At 56.9% G+C, this 22,745-nt stretch overlaps 2 protein-coding genes across 2 annotated transcripts; both read left to right on the forward strand.

The window, feature by feature from the left end:
- The first annotated feature begins 4,233 nt into the window (after nucleotides 1-4,233).
- LOC140000525 (maestro heat-like repeat-containing protein family member 1) lies at nucleotides 4,234-7,180 on the forward strand. The gene is made up of 8 exons (XM_072030459.1): nucleotides 4,234-4,465; nucleotides 5,079-5,149; nucleotides 5,292-5,420; nucleotides 5,562-5,641; nucleotides 5,801-5,921; nucleotides 6,203-6,292; nucleotides 6,381-6,485; nucleotides 6,707-7,180. The coding sequence occupies exons 1-8, from the start codon at nucleotides 4,234-4,236 to the stop codon at nucleotides 6,953-6,955; spliced, it is 1,077 nt and encodes a 358-aa protein (XP_071886560.1). The 3' UTR covers nucleotides 6,956-7,180.
- Nucleotides 7,181-8,453: 1,273 nt separating this feature from the next.
- Nucleotides 8,454-11,391, forward strand: LOC140000526 (maestro heat-like repeat-containing protein family member 7). Its single transcript, XM_072030460.1, has 8 exons — nucleotides 8,454-8,602; nucleotides 8,964-9,102; nucleotides 9,371-9,508; nucleotides 9,687-9,863; nucleotides 10,220-10,375; nucleotides 10,717-10,818; nucleotides 11,028-11,130; nucleotides 11,324-11,391. Exons 1-8 carry the CDS (start codon nucleotides 8,460-8,462, stop codon nucleotides 11,389-11,391), a joined length of 1,026 nt encoding a protein of 341 aa, XP_071886561.1. The 5' UTR covers nucleotides 8,454-8,459.
- Nucleotides 11,392-22,745: the final 11,354 nt, after the last annotated feature.

Genomic DNA, 22,745 nt, shown 5'->3' on the forward strand with positions numbered 1-22,745 from the left:
GTGGCTCCAGCAGTGAACCCCTTCATCTACAGCATGAGGAACAAGGACCTCAAGAATGCCTTGTGGAAACTGATGACTTGATTTGCTTCGGAAACAATAATTTCACAGTCTGTTTCTGCAGATTACTCAGAATATCACTTACACAGAACAACCTATATTCCCTTTTTTGTTGTTTTTGTGTGTGTGAGTGTGTATTTTTAGTACTGGTATTACTTAGTTTTGTGTTTTGTTTTGTTTTGTTTGTTTTGTTTTTTTCAGGTTAGGTTGCCCAATAAAATGTCATTTTTGTCCCACTCCCAATTCTGTACGTGTGTTTAGTGTATGTACTGAGTCTCTGTCCATGTGGAATTATGGTCTCTGTGAACTTTTAACGAAATAAAACAGCCTACACTGCCTTCTTTGTCTGATGTCCTTCCTCTGAGACCTGGTCTGGCTCTGCTGGGGCAGTGCCCATTTGCAGAGGAAAAGAGTCCCATTCCAGCAGCACAGCCAGGGAGCACCAGCGCTTGGGGCATGCCAAGCTGCTCTCTTGCCTCTGCCGCCCTCTCCTGCTGGTGGGGCCAGGCCCGGCTGCTCCTGGAGCTTGGTGCCAGTGCTGTTGTGGGGCTGTGCTGGGACTGCTGGCAGGTTAATGTTTCTTGCAGAGGGAATTAGCATCTGCCAGCAGAGTCCAGGGTATTGGCCGGAGCAGCATGAGCCCATAAAACAGGTGGAGCCCGCAGAGCATGAGCCTGTGCAAGGTGAATTTAGCAGAGCTCAAGTGCTCAAGCTGCTGCCAACAGGCAGAGGAGAGCTCTGCAGCCCCAGGACACGCAGTAGCCCCAGCAAAGGAGGCTGGTGACTGATTCCTTGCAGCCTTGGGCAATGACAGTGACCCCATGAGCTGGGTCTGCCTCCCAGCCTGCCCAGCATGGCCCTGCAGAGTGTCCCCGTGCCCTGGGCACCACAGCCCCCTTGCTCTGCAGAGCAGCACCGCCAGCTCGGGCTGGGGCAGGGGCTGGGAGGGCGCTTCCCAGAGTGTCTTCTAGGCCAGCTTCAGGCACACAACATCTGCATGTCAGAGTGATCTTTGCTGTGTGCAAGGAGCTGAGAGACCAACAACAGTCATGGGGCTGGAACATTGCCTGCAAGGTCCCACCTGCCCTAGCACCTCCCAGAACTGGCACGGAACTGGTTCACATGCATCAGAGGGTCTGGGAGCCCAGCAGCAGTGCCATGGGCTTGAAGGATCACAATCAGATCACTTCTACCTGGGCAGGTCCTAGGCCAAAAAGGGGGTGTTTTGTAGGTATGATATTATGAGGCGGTGGTGCCTCAGAAATTCTAAGTCCAGCAGGAAGTGAATGGCTGTTAAATGGCCTTTGAGGTGGCTTCTTGGAGAAATAGCTGGCAGCTCATCCCTTGACTCCCGGCTGGGATCTATGCCATTAGGCTCATATCTGCAAAAGTACCTGAAAGGCAAGCAGAAGGCACTTGCTGTGCCTGTAGTTTGTGAGATCCGCTCTTTCCGAGTACCTGGTAGGCCCCATAAAGGAAGAGGTCTTGGATAGGGCTTGTCATGTCAGAGGTGTCAGCTTTTGCCTGAAGTCATCCTTCAGGACTGCTTTCAGTTTTCAACACAGAGGGGACCACTGCCTCCAAGATGCCTGGGGTAAACTGAACCATGCACGAGGGCCTGGAAAAAGTCACCCTGGCTGCATAGGAGCCATTCTATATCCAAAAGCTGGAGGCAGGAAACAAATTTTTAGCGTGGTACGGAGCTGCAGGGCACATTGTGCAGGGTGTTCCTGCAGCCTTTATGTTCTTTTCCATCCTGGCTTCGGTGCTGCGTCTGTCTTAAGAAAGGAGTAGCCAACAGAGGTAAGACAGACACTGTGAGATCATGAAAGCCATCAGAAAACTACCCCTAAGAAGATGACTGATATGGGGAGGTCAGAAGAAGCCTGGCCAGGAGAAATGTGAGATTTGGGAGAGAGAAGAGGCCAGCAGGAATCAATGATTTCTGGGAGGCTAGAAGGTTCAGGCAATGTTGATTCTGCTGTAGCACTGACTTAAAAGAGTCATGTAAAGACCTTGCCCTATTTTAACCAGCAACATTAATCCTTAAACCTAAATGCTACTGTACACACTGTCAGGAATCCACTACTCTAATGCCTGACCTCAACGCATCCCTTGAAGCCAAAATTCATCACATAGCCCCTTCCCCTTGTTTTTACTCTCTTAATCACTCTGATCCCTGACCTTAACACTAGCATTAAAATGCTCTTTTTAACCCTAGGAAACTGCCTGAGAGACCTAAACAAAACCCTAAACCACAAAGCTTGTCCATACCCTAAACACAGACCTGATACCCACATAAGAATACCAAAACATTCCCATTCAAACTTTGCTTAATCTTTAACCCAGTAAGGTGGGCCCTAGTCCCTAGTCATATACATGAACACCTAACACCCAAAACCCCTGTTCCTGTGCATTAACCTCCTCACCTTCAGCCCCTCTACTAAGCCTTAAGTTTAGGCCCGTCATCCCTTGGGACAGGGCAGGAACCATGAGGTTGCTCTGCAGTCATGGCACTCAAAGCTGAATGTGAGGGGCCATGGATCTCATCAGATTGTGGGCCACAAGGAGGAGACGGGAGAATGCTCTGATGAGCTCAGCTCTGCCTCAGGAAGTCCTGCACCAGCAGGAGCAATGTGACTGTGGCAGTGACTGTAAGGTCACTTCTGTCCCTGCAGAAGATAGGGCAGCAGCAGGAACATGTCACAGAAAGGGACTGAGAGGTCACTTCTGTCTGTAGGTGGCAGGTCACCCTTGACTTAGAGCTGGGATCGGTACTTTTCGGCTGACATCTGCCAGTGGCCCTGGTAGGCCAGCAAAAGGCACCTGGCTGGCATGCTGACTGTGGGATCCCCTCTGCCTACATACCCAGGAGGACCCATGCAGAAAGAAGGCCCACATATGGGTTGTCCTGTCCCTTCTGCTTGAGTCCATGACTGGACAGCAGCAGGCCCATGGCTTGGAAGATGCTGGTGCGGTGACTTCTGTCTGGTTGGCTGACAGGCCGCAAGGAGCCTGATGGATTGGGATGCCTACTTTAGGAGGGGGTTCCACCCTGATGGAGCTTTCTTTTGTAGTAGAAAAGAGTAGGAGAGAAAAAACTGCCACAAAGTGCACTTTGGAATGTTGGTGCTGGCCACGAGGAGGAAGAACTGTCCCTCAGAGTGTTGTGCTGCGTTGCCAGAGGTCACCCAAAGAGCGTCTGTGATCAGAGCATGGCTTTGTGTGAGAAGGAGCAGCTGGGGAGGGTTGATGAGACACTGGTGAAATGATGGAAATGCTGGCATGAGAGCAAGGTGGTGAACAGAGACGGGTGTCTACAGTCCTCAAAGAAATAGGTGAAAGTCATCAAAGTCAACAAAGTGCTCTGCCGGGCACTGCCCAGCCCAGCCCGGCCCCTGCCCACCTCTCCCCACCACCCTGCCCTCTCTCCAGCCCAGCCCAGCCCAGCAGCCCAGGCTGGGCTGGCCCCAGGGCAATGCCCTCCACAGGCTGCTGCAGGGCTCTGGGCACGGCCACCCCAGCCCCAGCCCCTCACAAGGCACCGCAGCTGCTGGGACAAAGTGTGGTGGTTTCACTCAGGTGGGCAGCCGAGCTCCACCACAACCGCTCTCTCACTGCCCCTCTCCTCAAAGAGGAAGGGGGAGAAAATACAACACAGAGAACTCGAGGTTTGAGATGAGAAAGGTTTAATTAAATGGAAAGGGAATGGGGAGGAAAAAAAAAAAAAACGAAACAAAAGAAACAATCAGTCCGCGCGGGAGCACGGAGAGAGGGAAAAAAAAATTATTCTCTACTTCCCATCAACGAGCGGTGTTCAGCCACGTCCTGGGAAGCAGGACGGCTGCGCTCGCGTCAGGCAGCACCCTGGGGTGTCACCAAGTGACGTCACAATGGGTGCCCACCCAGCCCAGGCGCGTGTCACAGTGGCACCCATTGTGACGTCACTTGGTGACACCCCAGGGCTCCGCCTTATAAGAGCGCAGCCGTGGCTCGGACCCTCAGTGTCGGTGCACGGCAGTGACGGACAGGGCAGGAGCACAGGGCCTTCGAGGAGTCCCCGAGCATAGCCCACGTCCCACAATGCCGCAACCGCCCGCCCGGAGGAGCCGCCGGTTTCTCCTTGTGAGCTCTCCCACTCCAAAGGCTGCTTCTGAAGGGGATGAGGAGGGAGACATGCCCCCCAGGCAGCCCAGGCTGGCCTGGCAGGAGACCTGGTCTTCTAGGGGCAGCAACCGGCCAGCAGAGGACAGCTTGCTGGCAGAGGACAGCACCCCAGTCGAGGCCTTTTTCCCGGAAGAGGACAGCAGCCTGGCAGAGGCCATTTTGCTGGCAGAGGCCATTGCTCAGGCAGCGGGCAGCAGCCAGGTAGAGGAGAGCCAGGACGACGTACAGTGGCTGGATCCCAGTGAGTCAGGGTCTTCGGGATGGGGTGGGGAGGGTTGGGGACACAGAGACCCCTGCCTGACTCCAGGACTCCTTCCCTGGGTAAAGCGGCGCTTGGGCTGACGGGGCCGAGCTTCCTCCGCAGCACCACAGAATGCCAGGACGCTTTGGGCTGGGGGGGACCTCGGCGATCACGATGCTTCCCCCCAGCCCAGGCTGCCCAAAGCCCACCCAGCCTGGCCGTGGGCAGTGCCAGGGAGGGGGCACCGCAGCCTGCGCCAAGGCCTCACTGCCCTGGGCGTGAAGGAGAGAAATCCCTGCCTGTCCGAAAGAAACCTGCCCTCTTTGAGGTTAAGGCCGTCACCCCTTGTCCTGTCGCTGCAGTCCATGATGAAGATCCCCCCCCAGCTTTCCTGGAGGCCCCTTTGGGCACGGGGAGGCCGCAGCGAGGTCCCCCCGCAGCCTTCTCCAGGCTCCACAAGCCCAGCTCCCTCAGCCTCTCTTCCCAGCGGAGCTGCTGCAGCCTCTGGGCATCCCCGCGGCCTCCCCACGGCCTTCTGGGGCTGGGGCCCTTCCTCTCCTCACCCCTGCATTCAGCCCCTCTCTGCAGCACTCTTTGCTTTCCTCCTTTCCAGGTAAGGCATGGAAACTGTGCAGAGACAAGGCCGTGGAATTCATCAGGGCGTATGTCAGAGGCACAGAAAAGGTAATGGCAGCCGCTTGCATCACAGCTGTGCTCCTGGCGCTGCCCTCCAGGGGTCCCACACAGCCCCAGACCCCTCAAGGCTTTGGTCCTGCTGGCCGTGGGTGTCCCCCTAATGCTCTGTTGGTGTCTTTGTGGCTGCCAGGACGACGAGGAGCAGAAGATGCTGTTCCTCAGCAAAATCTGCGATCTGTGCACATGTGTCACAGAGAGGGGTGTGCCAATGAACTTGCATGACTTCTGCTGCCAAACTAACCTGGTGGAGAACATCATGGTGAGAGGATGCGCAGCGGGTTGGGGAAGGGGCAAGGCCCCCCGGCACCAGCCCCCTGGGAGGCGAGGGCTGTGGCAGCGCTGGCTCTGCTGCTGCTGGGTGCCGGCGGCTCCAAGGTCTCATCCTGCTTGTGCTCTGCAGGCGCTGCTGGAAAAGGAGCCCATGGACAGCTTGCGCACAGCATTCCGGCAGAAGGCCATGGAGACTGTCGCCCTCCTCAGGTGCGTGCCCAGCCCCTGGTGGCAATGTCCTGGTGGCCCTGAAGCTGGCAGGGAGGCTGCCCGTCCCTCCCAGGGATGCCTGGCCAAGGGAGGTCCGTGTCCTCCTTCATAAGCCTCGAGGCACTGCGTCCAACAGGCTCCTCTCTCTCTCTCCTTCAGCAACACCGTACCAACAGCACTGTGTGGCAAAAGGGAGAGTCTCCTAAACATGTGCTTCAAGAGCGTCTTCTTTCTGCCTCCCGAGTCAGATGTGCCAGAGACAGGAGTGCTCTACGCCGAGGTATGTGCTGGGTGAGGTACCGGCACCCCCAGTCCTGCTGAGCTGCTGCCTTGCTTCCCCGTGCTGACACAACCAGAGACCAGTGCAGGGCCGGGGCCCAGATTTGCTTTCCCAGCCTCACCCTTCCCCCTTCCCCGACCTGATCTTGTGCTGCAGGAGGTCTGCACACAGCAGCTTTTTAGCCCCAAAGCCACCCCTGAACTCCAGAGGGGCTCAGAGCCAGCTCCTGGGGGTGAGGAGGGCCACAGAAATAATTCGATGCTCTTCTGTCCTCCCTGCAGACTATGAAAGCCATGGACACCATGCTGGAGGGCTTCGTACTCAACTGTCCCATCGCCAGTTTCAACATAGAGATGCAGAATATGTTGAAGGTTTGGCATTTCCAAAGAATTTCCAAAGAATCCTCTCAGGTCACATTTGCAGACCGCTGTCAACCCCCAGCAACTTCTCTCCTCACAGGCGCTGCTGGACTTTGCTGTCTCCAAAAACTCAGATGTGCGTGAGAGCGCTGTGAAGGTGATTGAGAGGCTGATTACTTTCTTCCGCTGGTATTTGGTGATCAAGGTAAGGCACAAGGAATTTTCCACCCTTTCCTGCATCCCAGAGCATCCTGCCATGCAAGGGTGCCTGCGAGGCAACCCTCAACGCACGTGAGTGCCTCAGCACTATGAATTGAGGGTCTTCATTCCTCCTTCACCCCTGCTCTTCCCTCCCCAGGCCCTGCTATCTCAGGGGCTGGCTCTGCCTCCACTAAGCCCTTTGTCTCTCCTCCCTTCCTCAAACAGATCTTAGGGATCTTTGAAAACTATGGCAACGATGAGCCCACAGATTTCAACCTGCGCATCCCCATCCTGGGCAAGCTGCTGGGCCACCTCTTGCTTTTCAGCAGTGGCGATGATTCCATGAGCCACTCAGCTTTGGGAAGTCTTCATCGCATGTACACAGTCGTCAGAGAAGGAAGAGGTAAGAAGGTGTGGTGGGCAATGTCCATCTGCACACAGACATCTGCTGGTTTGTCTGCCTGTTCTCCCTGAGTATTGTGAAGGATTGCTTTTGTGCTTGGTGGAGGCTGCCCACGGAATTCTGCCAGGTTCCCTGGCCTCCTCTGCTCCTCACAGCAGCTTCCCGCAGCATTCTGGCTATCGTTTTCCGCAGAAGCTAGACGCTCACCTGCCGTCCAGGAGCAGTTCTCTGCTGCTGTCCTTCCCAACCCTCCCCAGATCACCTACCACGCTGTTTTGTGGTGTCCCCCAGTCTAAGCCATCGATCGATGAGCACTTCCCAAACAGCATCTTCCCCGAGGAGTGAACAGCAGAGCCAGCCGTGCATCACCAGGGATGGTGACGCCCTCCAGAATGCTCCCTGACTGTTTGCTCCCTGCCGTCTTAAAGGCAGGTGTCAGGGGGCTTCCTGCACATCCTGACCCCGAGCAGAAGGGGGTCTGTGACACGCTGCTACCCCCACGGCACCCAACGCCATTGCTTCTCCTCCTTCTGCATCATCCCTGAGGTCCCTCTTGCTCCCAGCACTCCTCACCTTGTGCTTTACATCCCTGCCCACCACTCTCCTCGCCGGGGGTCTGAGCCTCCCTCCTCAGCCATTCCTAGTGAAAGTGCTTTTCACCATTTGGCAAGCTTGTTGGCAAAGATGCTCTTCCCTACTGACTCTTTGGTGTTGCCCCCTGTTTAGAAAGCTCACAGACAAACGGCATGAAAAATTATGCAGAGAGACACAAGAATTTGGAGGACACAGCATACCCGTTTCCTACAACATCAACTCCGTGTGAAATTGCCAAGGTAATGAGCTCTGGCCTTGCTGGGGATCTTGTCCGCAGCATCAGCAGGCATCTCGTGTGAGCAAAGGGGTCCAGAACCGGTGGGGCTGGCACGGCCTCACTCGCCCTGCTGAGAGGGTTCCTCTTGTCCCCAGGCTGGGGCTATGCGAAGGCTGCTCCCCTGTGTCCCGGCAGCAGCTCCAGCCCTCCTGGCCACCAGCAAGCCCTGGTTACCTGCAGGGCCAGCACTCTGGCCCCATATGCCCCATCCTCACCCCTTCCCCCGAGGGCCCTCTCTCCAGAGCCGCTCTTGCTGCTCAGCTAAGCAGCACCCTTGGGACACTCAGTGAGGCATGTCTTCGCTCCTCCTTCTTCCCACAGCGGTTTGGAGGACATCTCTTCCCTGCTGAGAGGCTGGATATCATCCTCACAGCCCTGGAAGCTTTACAAGACTCCAGCATCCATGACAAGCAGGGGGCCTGCAGCGTGCTGGACGCAGCCTTGGAGGACCCTGACTACTGGCTGACAGATGTAAGTGGCCTGTGGCCATGGCCCTGCCCTTGAGCTCTTCCAGGCGTGGTTCCTCTCTCCTTCCCTGCCTCCCTCCCTGCCTCCCTCGCACATCGGGGTCTCTTGGGCTCCAGAAGCCACCTGAAGCCAGCAGAGAGCAATGGAAGGGGCCAAAGTTTGAGTGGCAGCTGTGGCAATGGCTGCGGTCTGCTGGCAACACCATTCCCACTTTGTCCCCCAAGGTGCCAACAATCATGGAGCGCATCAGGAGAAACCTGGGCAGCATCCACACGGCATCGGCGCGGCAGTGCCTGGACTCCCTGCTTCTCAAGCTGACCAACATGATGTCCAGGGAAGAAGTCGAGAACCTGCTGCAGTTCTCTCCACCACGTGACAGGTCCTGGCCTTAACATCCTTGAGGGCTTGTTCCGCGTCGGGAGATGCACCTGGAGACTCTCTGCTTGCCACACCAATGGCAAAGAGCAGGACATCCCCAAGGAGCACAGCCCTCCTTCCCACCAATGTGTTCCAGCCCTACTGGGCCAGCCAGGGCTGCAGCAGCCCAGCTGTCCAAGGCAGCCCAGAGTCCCCCTGCCCCCAGGGAACACCAGCTCAGCCCCCTCCTGCCTGCCCAGGCTGGGCCCTCAGTGCTCCCCAAGTCACAGGGGCTGCAGGACAGCCTGGGTCCTCTGGGGCTGGCCCAGTTTGTGGCCCTGCGGCTGAGGCAGCCTCACTGACAGAGTATTCTGGGCTTGCAGCACTGACCTGGCCATGTGGGAGGTGATCCTGGCCATGCCGAGGACCTTGGAGAGGGTTTTAAGCATCATGATGGAAGACTTGCCACTGCGCTACTGGTACACCGCAGTCACCAAAGACACCTGCATCCGTCGCTTGGCTGTGAGTTCCCAGATGAAACCTTGCTCCCAGCAGGGCTACGTGTGCCCCTTCAGGCACACAGGCACAGCCCTGTGCCCATCTACCCCCAAACTGCCAGCTCCCGCAGGACGTACGGACACATGGTCCCTGGGGCCGGCAAGCCCCCGTAGCTCCTGTGTGCCTCTTTGGTGCCAGCTGGCGCTGCCCCATCCCTGCCCAAAGGTGGGAGAAGAAGAAGCTGCAGGGAGCCCTGCAGGCCCTGCCAGGCTCTCACTGCTCTTTCTTGCAGATGCTGGCCCAGAATCACATTTCTGAGGAGGACTTTGGTAACCCAGTGCACCTCCAGAGCTACCTGAGGCACCTAATACCAATGATGCGCTTTTTGGTTCTGAAAGGGCTCTGCACCGTGTCAGAGAGCCCTGAGAAGGTGAGCGGGCCATCGTCAAGCAAAGCCATGTTGGCAGCCTGGGGCTTTGCTCTTCTGCCCTCCCGTCCCTCCCCGCTGCCAGGAAGCAAGGCAGGAGGCTGGTGCTCAGGAACCAGAGCCCTTTGCCCAGGGTGGTCTCTCACTGCCTCACGGAAGGGAAATGGTGTCTTTCCTACAGGCAAGGAAAATTCAGGTCCTGCTGCCAGACATTGTGGAGGCCCTGCAGGACACCAACACAGACGTGGTGCTGAAGGCCCTGCCTGTGCTGAGAAACGTGATGGCTCATGTGGAGAGGTGGAAGGACAGTGGCCTGGCTCTGCAGCTGGCTGAGAAGCTCCTGCCACTCTTTGACCACGTAAGTGTGCTGCGGGAGCCCGAGCCCTCAGCTGGGCCCCCTGTAACGAGGGCTGCCCTTCAGCCCGGCCCTGTGGGCAGCACTCAGGCAGGGCCTTCCCAGTCTCCTCGTCAGCCCAGGCGCTGGGGAGCTCTGCTTGGGCATGGCTGGTGCGGCTGGTGGCGAAAGTGGGGTGGCTGGCGGGCAGCCTGCGATGGCAACCGATTGCGTTGCCCTTCACGGGCACCAGGCCTTGCAGCTGCCCCTGAGCAGCTCCTCTGGGAAGGATCCAGCGCTGAAGCATCTCACAGCGCTGGGAGCTCCCTTCACATCGGCCACGCTAATGCTGAAATTCCTCCTGTCCTCCTCCCTGCCAGGCGTCCAGCCAGGTGCAGGAGCACTCCATCTGCCTCTTCCAAGCCGTGGTGGAGGCTGTGCTGCGGCAAAGGACGAAGAAAATGAAGAGGACGGTGCACAGGAGCCTTCTCCCACTCTACGTTCACATGAGAGACCAGAGTGAGAGCGTAGCAAAGGTACAGATCTCAGAGCTGAGCAGTTATGTGGGCAAGGGTGTGCTGATGCCACAGGGTTGCTCTGGGGGATCACAGAATTTCTAGGTTGGAAGAGACCTCAAGTTCATCGAGTCCAGCCTCTGATCTCTTGCTGTGATCTCTGGGATCTCTCTTATTGTGAGCTGCCTCCGATGGTGGCTGTCCCGTGGCCTTGCCTTGGCCACTGAACCCAGTGCACGCTGCCCCCCACCACAGCCTCCCATAACGCGCTGGGAAAGGCTCGCAGCCCTGCCAAGAGGAGGGGACAGAGGGTCTCCTTCCCAAGGCTGTGCTGCTACCTCCCAACCTCTGCTGCTCCGCAGGCCTCTGGGAAAGCTCTCGCCGTGGCTGCAGAGTTTCTGCGATGCAAGGAGCTGAAGCGCTTGGCCCAGACAGAACAGACGTGGAGGATCGGGGAGTGCTTGGTAAGGACCCAACTTGGTTTGCCCCAGCTGGGCAAACGCGCCCGGCCAGAGCCCGCTGCCTGCAGCCGCATCCTCGCTCCCTTCCTGCCAGCACAGAGCCCCAGGGGGCTCTTCTGGAGGCCCCTCTGCCCTCCCTGCCCCCAGGATGCTGGAGGAGACCCTGGAGAGGGTGTGCAAGCCCCGTGACCCTGCGTTCTCTCTCTCTCCAGCTGCAGCAGGACAGAGGCAGAGTAGAAGAATACCTGCAGCAGAGCCAGCCCTACCTGAAGGCCACTCAGACCCTTTTGCGACTTGAGGCCGTCAGATTCATTGGTGAGCCCAGCCCCTGGGTCCCTCTTGGGGCAGCCTTTGGCAGCCCCAGGCACTGCCCTGTTGCCCCCAGAGCCCCCCGACTGGGCCCTTGCTCCAGGGTGCAGGAGGGGGCACAGCCTGGCTGGCCAGGCCAGGGGCTGCGCTGCTGGGAGCGTGCTGGGGAGCGGGGCTCTGATGGGGTCTCTGTGTCTAGGTCTTGCTGCGCGCTACTGCGAGGACCAGAGCGAGGAGAAGCTGAATGAAATCCTCAGCGGTGAGTGAGGGCAGTGGGGGGTGTGCTGGGGCTGGGGGGACAGCGGCAGAGGCCCCCGTGCCTTGCCCTGCTCCAGGGAAATGCTTCGGGGCGGAGGAGCAATGCAGCCATAGGAACGAGGGAGAGGAGACGGGGTAGCCTGTGGTGTCAGGGAATGGCCTCCCAGCCTGGAGCTGGGCAGTGCCGCTGAAAGGGTTGAGTGTCCCTGAGGAAGAGTCAGGGGAAAGGGCAGTAAGGCTGACAGAAGGTGGGAGCCTGTTGTAGAGCACGCAACCAGGACGAAGAGGGAGATGAGACAGCCTACAAGCAGCTAGGAGCAGGGTCACGATTGCTAGCCCTTGCTCTCATGGGGAAGCACAATAGCGAGAGGAAAGAGTCCAGGAGATTCCTGGAGTGTGTGAATCCTCCCAAGGGATGGAGGCAGGTGGTGAGGGAACCAGCTTGTGAAGGTGCCCCACTTGACCTGTGGTGCGCAGGTGGGGAAGGACTGGTGGCTGCATTTGGGACATTGCTGAGCAGCAGCTTTCAACGGATTCCTTTGTCCCTCCTGCTCCTCCTGGCCTGGGGAAGAGTCGAGTGGGGCTGGCATGCTCTGCAGGGGATGCCTGGGGATCTCTGCAAGGAGTGGGTTTTCATCTCTGCTCTTCTTTCTTTTGCAGTCCTCCAGCCTTCAGAGAAAGACCCGGAACCCATGGTCCGTTCCCTGGCAGTTGAAACCACCGTGATGCTGACGTCAAGGCATACCGCAACGTCAGGACGGAGATTTCCACTGCCGTGTTGCCGCTAGCCCCGCAGCAGTCCTCAAAAGAGCAATATATATATTTAATAGAACTAGGTTGTTGTCTCGTTATTCCAGCAGCTCCTTCACAGTGACTCGGTGCCATGACGCTGAGCTAACTTGGAGGCCACCAAGGACCCTGAGAAATTCCCTGTGTTCCCCTGAGAAGGCAACTTCCTTGTGAGGGGAACAGAGGGCCCTATTTGTTAGCCTGACCCTACCCTTAGGGAAGTCTGCTGCCTCCCTGGGGCTAGGGTCATGGACGTTGCCAGAAAGCTTCCCAACCTGGTTTTCCCCTCTGATTACTATCGTCTTTTGATAGTCCAGGCCGGCAGTGATAATACTGAAGATAGAAGCCTGAAGACTATCGAGCGGGACTTTAGGGGACTGGGACGGGTAGTGGATGGAGTGGGAGTTCAGGTGGTGTTTTTGTCCACCCCTACAGTGGCAGGGAGGGGTACAGAGAGGACTCACGACTCACTGGGATCCAGCAACTGCAACTCCTTCTTGCTGTCCTCTGTCAAACCTCTGTTCTCTACCACTAAGCTGTCCTCTGCTGGTCTCCTGTCCTCTGCCAGGCTGCTGTCCTCTACCGGGCTGCTGCCCTTTGACAGCAAGCTGTCCTCTGCTGGGCTTCTGTCCTCTGCCGGCAAAATGTCCTCTACCGGGGTGCTGTCCTCTGCCAGCAAGCTGTCCTCTGCTGGCCGGTTGCTGCCCTCAGAAGACCAGGTCTCCTGCCAGGCCAGCCTGGGCTGCCTGGGGGGCATGCCTCCCTCCTCATCAGATTCAGAAGGAGCCTCTGGAGTGGGAGAGTTCTCAAATAGAAAACGGAGGCTCCTTCGGGCAGGCGTGGGCTATGCTCGGGGATTCCTCGAAGGCCCAGTGCTCCTGCCCTGTCCGTCACTGCCGTGCACCGACGCTGAGGGTCCGAGCCACAGCTGCAGTCATATAAGGCGGACCCCTGGGGTGTCACCAAGGGAGGTCACCAAGGGTCCCATGTGACACGTGCCTGGGCTGGATGGGCCCCACCGGGCGCTGTAAGTTCGTGGGCGACACCAAGCTGGGCAAGGGGATCTGGACAGGCTGGATCAACGGGCCGCATCCAGCTGCGTGGCATTCAAGGCCAAATGCTGGGTTCCACACTTGGAATCATACAATATCCTGAGTTGGAAGGGGGCAGACCTGAAGGGATGAAAGACACGGTCTCCCGATGCCTCTTGAGCAGAAGGCCTTTGTTGCCATTTTTCTCTGCTACATATACTTTCCCCGTAACCACATGCGCTGTCCACGCGCCTGAATCAGTCATACAATTCATTAGAGACCCTCAGCCACGCGCCTCAAGCCAGCCAGCAATTGACCACTGCGCAAAGCTCATCTTTAATGCTGTAGCCAAGTTAATTTATCTCCACCTTGTTCAAGTTTTTGTTACTAATGCCTAGTAAAAAAAGGGGCTTTAGGGCTTTGGGGCGACTACTTAAAGGATCAGGGGCACAGGTTGTGTTTGCCTCTGTCCTTCCGATAGGGGGGATCGATGCTGACAAGCAGACTCCACATTAACTTGTAGCTTCGGGACTGGTGCAACTGGTAGAACTTTGGGCTTGCTGATCATGGGAGGGTCTATGTGACACTGGCCTGCTACCACCAGATGAGATGCGCCTCCCTGTAGTGGTTTTACCTGGCAAGGTTTTGGTAGCACGGGGCCATAGGAGTGGCTTTTGTGAGAAGGATCTGGAAGCTGCCCCATGTTTGCTAAGGGCCCCTCTGCTGACCAGAGCTGAGCCAATAAGTCACAGAATCACAGAATCACAGAATCACAGAATTTCTAGGTTGGAAGAGACCTCAAGATCATCGAGTCCAACCTCTGACCTAACGCTAACAGTCCCCACTAAACCATATCCCTAAGCTCTACATCTAAATGTCTTTTAAAGACTTCCAGGGATGGTGACTCCACCACTTCCCTGGGCAGCCTGTTCCAGTGCCTAACAACCCTTTCGGTACAGAAGTTCTTCCTAACATCTAACCTAAAACTCCCCTGGCGCAACTTTAGCCCATTCCTCCTCATCCTGTCATCAGGCACGTGGGAGAACAGGCCAACCCCCACCTCACTACAGCCTCCTTTAAGGTATCTGTAAAGAGCGATAAGGTCGCCCCTGAGCCTCCTCTTCTCCAGGCTGAACAAGCCCAGCTCCTTCAGGCGCTCCTCGTAGGACTTGCTCTCCAGGCCCCTCACCAGCTTTGTCGCCCTTCTCTGGACTCTCTCTAGCACCTCAATGTACTTCTTGTAGCGACGGGCCCAAATTGAACAGAGTACTTGAGGTGCGGCCTCACCAGAGCCGAGTACAGTGGGACGATCACCTCCCTAGCCCTGCTGGTCCCACGATTTGCGCCTCTGTGAAAGCATATTTAAGACAGGGAAAAAAAACGCTGCGCCACACAGCAGCTGGGAGAGTGAGAGGAGTGAGGAACGGCCTTGCAGGCGCCAAGGTCAGTGAAGAAGGAGGGGGAGAGGTGCTCCAGGCGCCGGAGAAGAAGTCCCCTGCGGCCTGTGGTGAGGACCCTGGTGAAGCAGGTTGTCTCCCTGCAGCCTCATGGAGCACCACGGTGGAGCAGGGTTCCACGCTGCAGCGCGTGGAGGAGACCACGGTGGAGCAGGTGGCCCTGCACCGATGGAGGCTGCGGCCTGTGGAAGACCCCTGCCGGAGCAGATTCTGGGTCGGACCTGTAGCCCGTGGAGAGGAGCCCACGCAGGAGCAGGGGGTCTGGCAGGAGCTGCTGCCCATGGGGGACCCAGGTTGGAGCAGTTTGCTCCTGAGGGATGGACCCTGTGCTACGGACCCATATCTGGAGCAGTTCTGGAAGAGCTGCTGCCTGTGGGAAGCCCACGCCGGATCAGTTCATCAAGGACTGCATCCCGTGGGAGGGATCCCACAGCACAAGGGACGAGAGTGACCGAGAAGGAGCGGCAAAGAAGAAGCACTATAGACTGACCATAACCCCCGTTCCTTCGTTCCCCTGCACTGCTCGGGGGGAGGAGGTGGAAGAGGGTAGACAGGGGAGAAGGTGCTTTTGGCTTCTCTCCTTTGTTTCTCACTTCTCTAGCTTGTTAGTAATAAGCAATAAATCTTACCATCTCCCTATGCTGAGTCTGTTTTGTCCGTCACGATAATTACTGTGCCATCTCCTTGTCCTTATCTCAACCCTTGAGCCCTTTTCATCGTATTTTCTCCCCGTTCCTCTTTGAGGAGGGGTGAAGCTCGGCTGCCCACCCAAGTAAAACCACCACACTCTCTCAGAGAGGGGTAAGGATTTTTGCTCAGGACTTGGCAGGGCTGATAGATAGGGCTTTAAACTAGAGTCGAAGGAGGAAGGGGATAAAACCAGACACACCGCTGATAAGCTGAGGGATGGTGCGCTAGAATCAGAGGGACGGTGTGCTAGTGAGGTCCTGCGGTCAGCTCCACAAGGCGCTGTGTGTAGGGAGGCGCATTTGAAGTGCTTCTACACAAACGCAGGCACTATGAGGAATCAAATGGATGAGCTAGAAGTCTTGGCCCTGTCCCACAGCTACGACATCATTGGCATAAGTGAAACCTGGTGGGATGAGTCCTGTGGCTGGTGTGTGGTGGAATTTTCTCCCAACAGAGGCAAACAGCACCTCTGTAGCCCTGCCATGTCACACGACCTCGCTTCCAGTGGCCACACACTTTATTTTTCTGACACGTATTCAACTTGCTGTCGACCAAAACCCCCAGATCCCTTTCTGCAAGGCTGCTCTCCAGCCTCTTCTGCTGGCCCTAAGTGGAACCCTGGGGAACCCCACTAGGGACTGGTCAACAGCCTGATGCAACCCCATTTCTGTAACCCCTTGAGCCCAACCCATCAGCCAACTTTTCACCCTAAACCGCATGTATTTATCTAGCTGTACAATGGACATTTTGTCCAGAAGGATACTGAGAGAAACAGTACTGAAAACTTGATGGAAATCCAAAACCTGGCATCCCTTGCTCAACTAGACGGGTGATGTTGTCATAAAAGGAAATTAAGTTTGTTAAACAGGACTTTCCCCTCATGAACCTGGGTGGGCTGTGATCAACAACTGCGTTGTCTTTCCGGTGTTCTTCAGTAATGCCCAGAAGAGTTTCTCCGTATTTTTACTAGGCTCTGAAGAGAGACTGGCGGGTCTGTAATTATTGGGCTCTTCTTTCTTGCCCTTCTTGAAACCTGTCACAATGATTGCCAGCCTACAGTCAACTTGGACCTCTCTGGGCTCCCAAGACCATTGAAAAATAATTGAGAGAGGTCTCACAAGGACATTAGTCGGCCCTCTGAGAACCCTGGAATGAATCCCCTCAGGCCCCGTAGACTCATATGCATCCAGTGTGGGTTTGGCTAGGAGGTTTTTGTTACCGCACTCATGGCCCCCCAACTCTGGGCCCCTTGGGTCCCAGAGCCCAACATTGCTCTTGAAGACAGAGGCAAAAAAGGCATTAAATGGCTCTGCTTCGCCTATGTCTGTGTTTGTGAGGTGACCATCCACAGCAAGTAACGGACCAATGTTTCCTCTAGCCCTCCTTTAGCAGTTCACATCTTCAATACACATATTAATGTATATATCTGCGTTGTCGCCCACACTACTAGCCAGCGTCACCCCTGAGCTTTGCCTGCACGAATTTTCTCCCGACAGAGGCAAACAGCACCTCTGTAGCCCTGCCATGTCACACGACCTCGCTTCCAGTGGCCACACGCTTTCTTTTTGCACTTAAGCTCTAGAAGAAGATCCCTGCTCAGCCAAGCTGGCCTCCTGCCCCGCCTGCTTGACTTCCAACATTTTGGAATCGCCTGCTCCTGTGCTCTTAGGAGGTCGTGCTTAAAAAGATGGACCCCGATACCTTCCAAAACAGCTTCTCAGGGGATCTTCCGAACTAGTTCCCTGAGCAGCCTGAACTCTGCCCTCCCCGTGTCCAAAGTTCACAGAATTGGAGGGGTTGGAAGGGACCTCAAGAGATCATTGGGTCCAACCCCCCTGCCAAAAGCAGGCGTACTGGCAGTTTTCCTCCAATCGCCAAAGATTTTTAAATGTGAAGTGTCAATAGAGAGCTATTTGTGTTTGTATGTTCTTTCTTTGAAGTCTCTGATGTCTGGGGGTTTCAGAACAACTGCTAACAACTAGTAACTGTTATGACTTCTGAATGGGACACTATGCAAGCCCCTGATATCTGGCCAGGCGGCCAGGAGATTAAGGAGAAGAAAGAAGCTGAAGGATGGCTAGAAGACAAAACTTGCAGGGAACGCTGTGTAAGCTTTTGACATGCTGCCAAGGAGTACAAAGGGGAAGGACAAGAAAAAAAACTGAGAGGAAGACTACGAGCCTTCAGCATGAAAGACCCCCAGAGACCCCCAGGGGGACCACCAGAGACTGATGCGCATGCTCCAGTAGGAGGGTTTGGATCCCGGATGCTAATTATAATAACCCATTTTTTTAGAAGTAGTAATGAATATGCATCAGCCTAGGAGCATAAAAGTCAGCTGCTTGATGTAACTGGTGTGCGTCCTGGTGGAGCAGAGACTCCCGGCGCACCCAGCGCTGTTTGCTTACCTCTATTCCTTTAATAAATTGTAAACTTTGATTATAATCCTATTTTGAAGACTGAGCCATTTATAACACAAGCAACAGGTCTAGGATGGCACCTTTCCTTGTTGTCTCCCTCAGTAGCTGTACCAAGGAGTTGTCATCAAGGTGTGTGAGGAATCTCCTGGACCTGCTTGTATCAGCTGTGTGGTCTTCCCAGTTAACGTCTGGCAAGTTGAAGTCCCCCATCAGGACAAGGGCAGTTGAGCTAAGAGAGGTCTCTCTTAGTTCCTTAGCGAATAATTCATTGGTATCTCAAACACCCACTGCAACATCCAAGTGATTGGTTTCTCCCTTAATCCTTACCCAGAAGCTCTCGGCCACGTCCTTGTGCCAGCCCCTTGCCTCGCCTGCCCTGCCTATCCTTCCTGAAGAGCCCATACCCGTCCATCACAGCACACCAAGTCTCGCTTGTTCTGGGATGGAGCTGAAGCTTCCAGCTCCTCCTGCTTGTCCCTCATGCTGGGTGCATCGGTGCAGAAACATTCCAAATGTGCTCCAGTGTACCCAGCGTGGCATGGAGCAGGCCGAAGGATCTCGCTAGCGCACACTCCCTCCAATTTTGGTGTGCCACTTAGAAGATTCTGTCAGGACAGAACAATAATGGATGATGCTCAGAGGGCCTTACGGGGCGAGCGAGCTTTCTAGAAACATCATTTACCCTGATCTCCTGGGAGGCAGCAGACTTCTCCATGGGTTGGGTCAGGCCGGCATATGCGGCCCTCTGTTCTGCTCAGAAGGGAGTCACTTATGACAGTAACCCTTCTCTTCTTCTTGATGGAGGTGGTCGTGATACTGGGGAAGGCTGACTTGCCCTAGAAAACCCCTCCAACCTGGATGGACCTTCATGCACATCATCGTTTGTGTGTCCATTACTTCCAGAGTCTGTTGTTTCAGGGCACCTGAAAGGAAGGTGAGGTAGGCAAGGAGGGGTTCGCCTGCTGCCCCGAGCAGATCTAAACTTCCATCCCTTCGTCACTGAGATGCACTCCTTCTGCCTGATGGCCAGAGGGTAGGGGATCCTCCATTTCCTCTGCTGTGTCTGCCTGATGCATCTGTCCCAGGGCTGGCAGAGTACAGTTCAACCTTCTCCGACTCCCTGGTGCTCCTCAGCCTGCCCACCTCCTCCCAAAGCTCTGCCAGGAGGCTGAGCAGTTCTTCTACCTGGGCGCACCTACCACAGGTGGACTCACAGGATGGGATGTCAGGAAGAATTTCTTCATGCAAAGGGTGGAACCGGCTGCCCAGGGCACTGCTGGAGTCCCAGGCCTGGAGCTATTAAAAAAATGCGTGGACTTGGCGCTAAGGGCCGTGGTTTTGTGGTGGGCCTGGTGGTGTTAGCTGACGCTTGGACTTGAGCTGAAGGCCCTTTTCCAAGCGCAAGGGTTCTGTGACTCTTTCACTGGTTGAGTAGGCGCCATGCAGTCACCGGGCCCAGGGAAAAGACGTCCTTGGTGGCCTCCAAGTTAGCTCAGCGTCATGGCACCGAGTCACTGTGAAGGAGCTGCTGGAATAACGAGACAACAACCTAGTTCTATTAAAATATATATTGCTCTTTTGAGGACTGCTGCGGGGCTAGCAGCAGCAGCACCACAGCAGTGGAAATCTCCGTCCTGACACTGCGTTATGCCTTGACGTCAGGATCAGGGTGGTTTGAAATGCCAGGGAACGGACCATGGGTTCTGGGTCTTTATGTGAAGGCTGGAGGACTGCAAAAAAAAGAAGAGCAGAGATGAAAACCCACTCCTTGCAGAGATCCCCAGGCATCCCCTGCAGAGCATGCCAGCCCCACTCGACTCTTCCCCAGGCCAGGAGGAGCAGGAGGGACAAAGGAATCCATTGAAAGCTGCTGCTCAGCAATGTCCCAAATGCAGCCACCAGTCCTTCCCCACCTGCGCACCACAGGTCAAGTGGGGCACCTTCACAAGCTGGTTCCCTCACCACCTGCCTCCATCCCTTGGGAGGATTCACACACTCCAGGAATCTCCTGGACTCTTTCCTCTCGCTATTGTGCTTCCCCATGAGAGCAAGGGCTAGCAATCGTGACCCTGCTCCTAGCTGCTTGTAGGCTGTCTCATCTCCCTCTTCGTCCTGGTTGCGTGCTCTACAACAGGCTCCCACCTTCTGTCAGCCTTACTGCCCTTTCCCCTGACTCTTCCTCAGGGACACTCAACCCTTTCAGCGGCACTGCCCAGCTCCAGGCTGGGAGGCCATTCCCTGACACCACAGGCTACCCCGTCTCCTCTCCCTCGTTCCTATGGCTGCATTGCTCCTCCGCCCCGAAGCATTTCCCTGGAGCAGGACAAGGCACGGGGGCCTCTGCCGCTGTCCCCCCAGCCCCAGCACACCCCCCACTGCCCTCACTCACCGCTGAGGATTTCATTCAGCTTCTCCTCGCTCTGGTCCTCGCAGTAGCGCGCAGCAAGACCTAGACACAGAGATCCCATCAGAGCCCCGCTCCCCAGCACGCTCCCAGCAGCACAGCCCCTGGCCTGGCCAGCCAGGCTGTGCCCCCTCTTGCACCCTGGAGCAAGGGCCCAGTCGGGGGGCTCTGGGGGCAACAGGGCTGTGCCTCACTGCCAGGGCAGTGCCTGGGGCTGCCAAAGGCTGCCCCAAGAGGGACCCAGGGGCTGGGCTCACCAATGAATCTGACGGCCTCAAGTCGCAAAAGGGTCTGAGTGGCCTTCAGGTAGGGCTGGCTCTGCTGCAGGTATTCTTCTACTCTGCCTCTGTCCTGCTGCAGCTGGAGAGAGAGAGAGAACGCAGGGTCACGGGGCTTGCACACCCTCTCCAGGGTCTCCTCCAGCATCCTGGGGGCAGGGAGGGCAGAGGGGCCTCCAGAAGAGCCCCCTGGGGCTCTGTGCTGGCAGGAAGGGAGCGAGGATGCGGCTGCAGGCAGCGGGCTCTGGCCGGGCGCGTTTGCCCAGCTGGGGCAAACCAAGTTGGGTCCTTACCAAGCACTCCCCGATCCTCCCCGTCTGTTCTGTCTGGGCCAAGCGCTTGAGCTCCTTGCATCGCAGAAACTCTGCAGCCACGGCGAGAGCTTCCCCAGAGGCCTGCGGAGCAGCAGAGGTTGGGAGGTAGCAGCACAGCCTTGGGAAGGAGACCCTCTGTCCCCTCCTCTTGGCAGGGCTGCGAGCCTTTCCCAGCGCGTTATGGGAGGCTGTGGTGGGGGGCAGCGTGCACTGGGTTCAGTGAACAAGGCAAGGCCACGGGACAGCCACCATCGGAGGCAGCTCATGCTGCCGGCCACAGATCCCCCAGAGCAACCCTGTGGCATCAGCACACCCTTGCCCACATAACTGCTCAGCTCTGAGATCTGTACCTTTGCTACGCTCTCACTCTGGTCTCTCATATGAACGTAGAGTGGGAGAAGGCTCCTGTGAACTGTCCTCTTCATTTCCTTCTTCCTTTGCCGCAGCACAGCCTCCACCACGGCTTGGAAGAGGCAGATGGAGTGCTCCCGCACCTGGCTGGATGCCTGGCAGGGAGGAGGACAGGAGGAATTTCAGCATTAGCGTGGCCGATGTGAAGGGTGCTCCCAGCACTGTGAGATGCTTCAGCGCTGGATCCTTCCCAGAGGAGCTGCTCAGGGGCAGCTGCAAGGCCTGGTGCCCATGAAGGGCAACGCAATCGGTTGCCATCGCAGGCTGCCCGCCAGCCACCCCACTTTCGCCACCAGCCGCACCAGCCATGCCCAAGCAGAGCTCCCCAGCGCCTGGGCTGACGAGGAGACTGGGAAGGCCCTGCCTGAGTGCTGCCCACAGGGCCGGGCTGAAGGGCAGCCCTCGTTACAGGGGGCCCAGCTGAGGGCTCGGGCTCCCGCAGCACACTTACATGGTCAAAGAGTGGCAGGAGCTTCTCAGCCAGCTGCAGAGCCGGGCCACTGGCCTTCCTCCTCTCCACATGAGCCATCACGTTTTTCAGCACAAGCAGGGCCTTCAGCACCACATATGTGTTGGTGTCCTGCAGAGCCTCCAGGATGTCTGGCAGCACGACCTGAATTTTCCTTGCCTGTAGGAAAGACACCACTTCCCTTCCGTGAGGCAGTGAGAGACCACCCTGGGCAAAGGGCTCTGGTTCCTGAGCACCAGCCTCCTGCCTTGCTTCCTGGCAGCGGGGAGGGACGGGAGGGCAGAAGAGCAAAGCCCCAGGCTGCCAACATGGCTTTGCTTGACGATGGCCCGCTCACCTTCTCAGGGCTCTCTGACACGGTGCAGAGCCCTTTCAGAACCATCAAGCGCATCTCTGGTCTTGGGTGCCTCAGGTAGCTCTGGAGGTGCACCGGGTTACCAAACTCATAACTTTCATTCTGGGCCAGCATCTGCAAGAAAGAGCAGTGAGAGCCTGGCAGGGCCTGCAGGGCTCCCTGCAGCCTCTTCTTCTCCCACCTTTGGGCAGGGATGGGGCAGCGCCAGCTGGCACCAAAGAGGCACCAGGTGCGGGGAGCTACGGGGGCTTGCCAGCCCCAGGGACCATGTGTCCGTACGTCCTGCGGGAGCTGGCAGTTTGGGGGTAGATGGGCACAGGGCTGTGCCTGTGTGCCTGAAGGGGCACACGTAGCCCTGCTGGGAGCAAGGTTTCATCTGGGAACTCACAGCCAAGCGACGGATGCACGTGTCTTCGGTGACTGCGGTGCACCAGTAGCGCAACTGCAAGAAGCCCATCATGAAGTTTAAAACCCAATTCAAGGTCTTCGGCATGGCCAGGATCACCTCCCACATGGCCAGGTCAGTGCTGCAAGCCCAGAATCCTCTGTCAGTGAGGCTGCCTCAGCCGCAGGGCCACAAACTGGGCCAGCCCCAGAGGACCCAGGCTGTCCTGCAGCCCCTGTGACTTGGGGAGCACTGAGGGCCCAGCCTGGGCAGGCAGGAGGGGGCTGAGCTGGTGTTCCCTGGGGGCAGGGGGACTCTGGGCTGCCTTGGACAGCTGGGCTGCTGCAGCCCTGGCTGGCC

The sequence above is a fragment of the Anas platyrhynchos genome, chromosome W (assembly GCF_047663525.1).
Source record: "Anas platyrhynchos isolate ZD024472 breed Pekin duck chromosome W, IASCAAS_PekinDuck_T2T, whole genome shotgun sequence".
NCBI lineage: Eukaryota > Metazoa > Chordata > Aves > Anseriformes > Anatidae > Anas > Anas platyrhynchos.

Excerpts from the sequence above, each read along its gene's own strand:
- LOC140000526 (XM_072030460.1), top strand. The coding sequence starts at position 8,460 with ATGGAGCGCATCAGGAGAAACCTGGGCAGCATCCACACGGCATCGGCG. Across the intron at positions 9,103-9,370 it reads CCTGCATCCGTCGCTTGGCT|ATGCTGGCCCAGAATCACAT; the intron begins GTGAGTTCCCAG and ends TCTTTCTTGCAG. Across the intron at positions 9,864-10,219 it reads TCCTGCCACTCTTTGACCAC|GCGTCCAGCCAGGTGCAGGA; the intron begins GTAAGTGTGCTG and ends CCTCCCTGCCAG.
- LOC140000525 (XM_072030459.1), top strand. The coding sequence starts at position 4,234 with ATGCCCCCCAGGCAGCCCAGGCTGGCCTGGCAGGAGACCTGGTCTTCT. Across the intron at positions 5,421-5,561 it reads ACCTGGTGGAGAACATCATG|GCGCTGCTGGAAAAGGAGCC; the intron begins GTGAGAGGATGC and ends TGTGCTCTGCAG. Across the intron at positions 5,922-6,202 it reads CAGGAGTGCTCTACGCCGAG|ACTATGAAAGCCATGGACAC; the intron begins GTATGTGCTGGG and ends TCCTCCCTGCAG.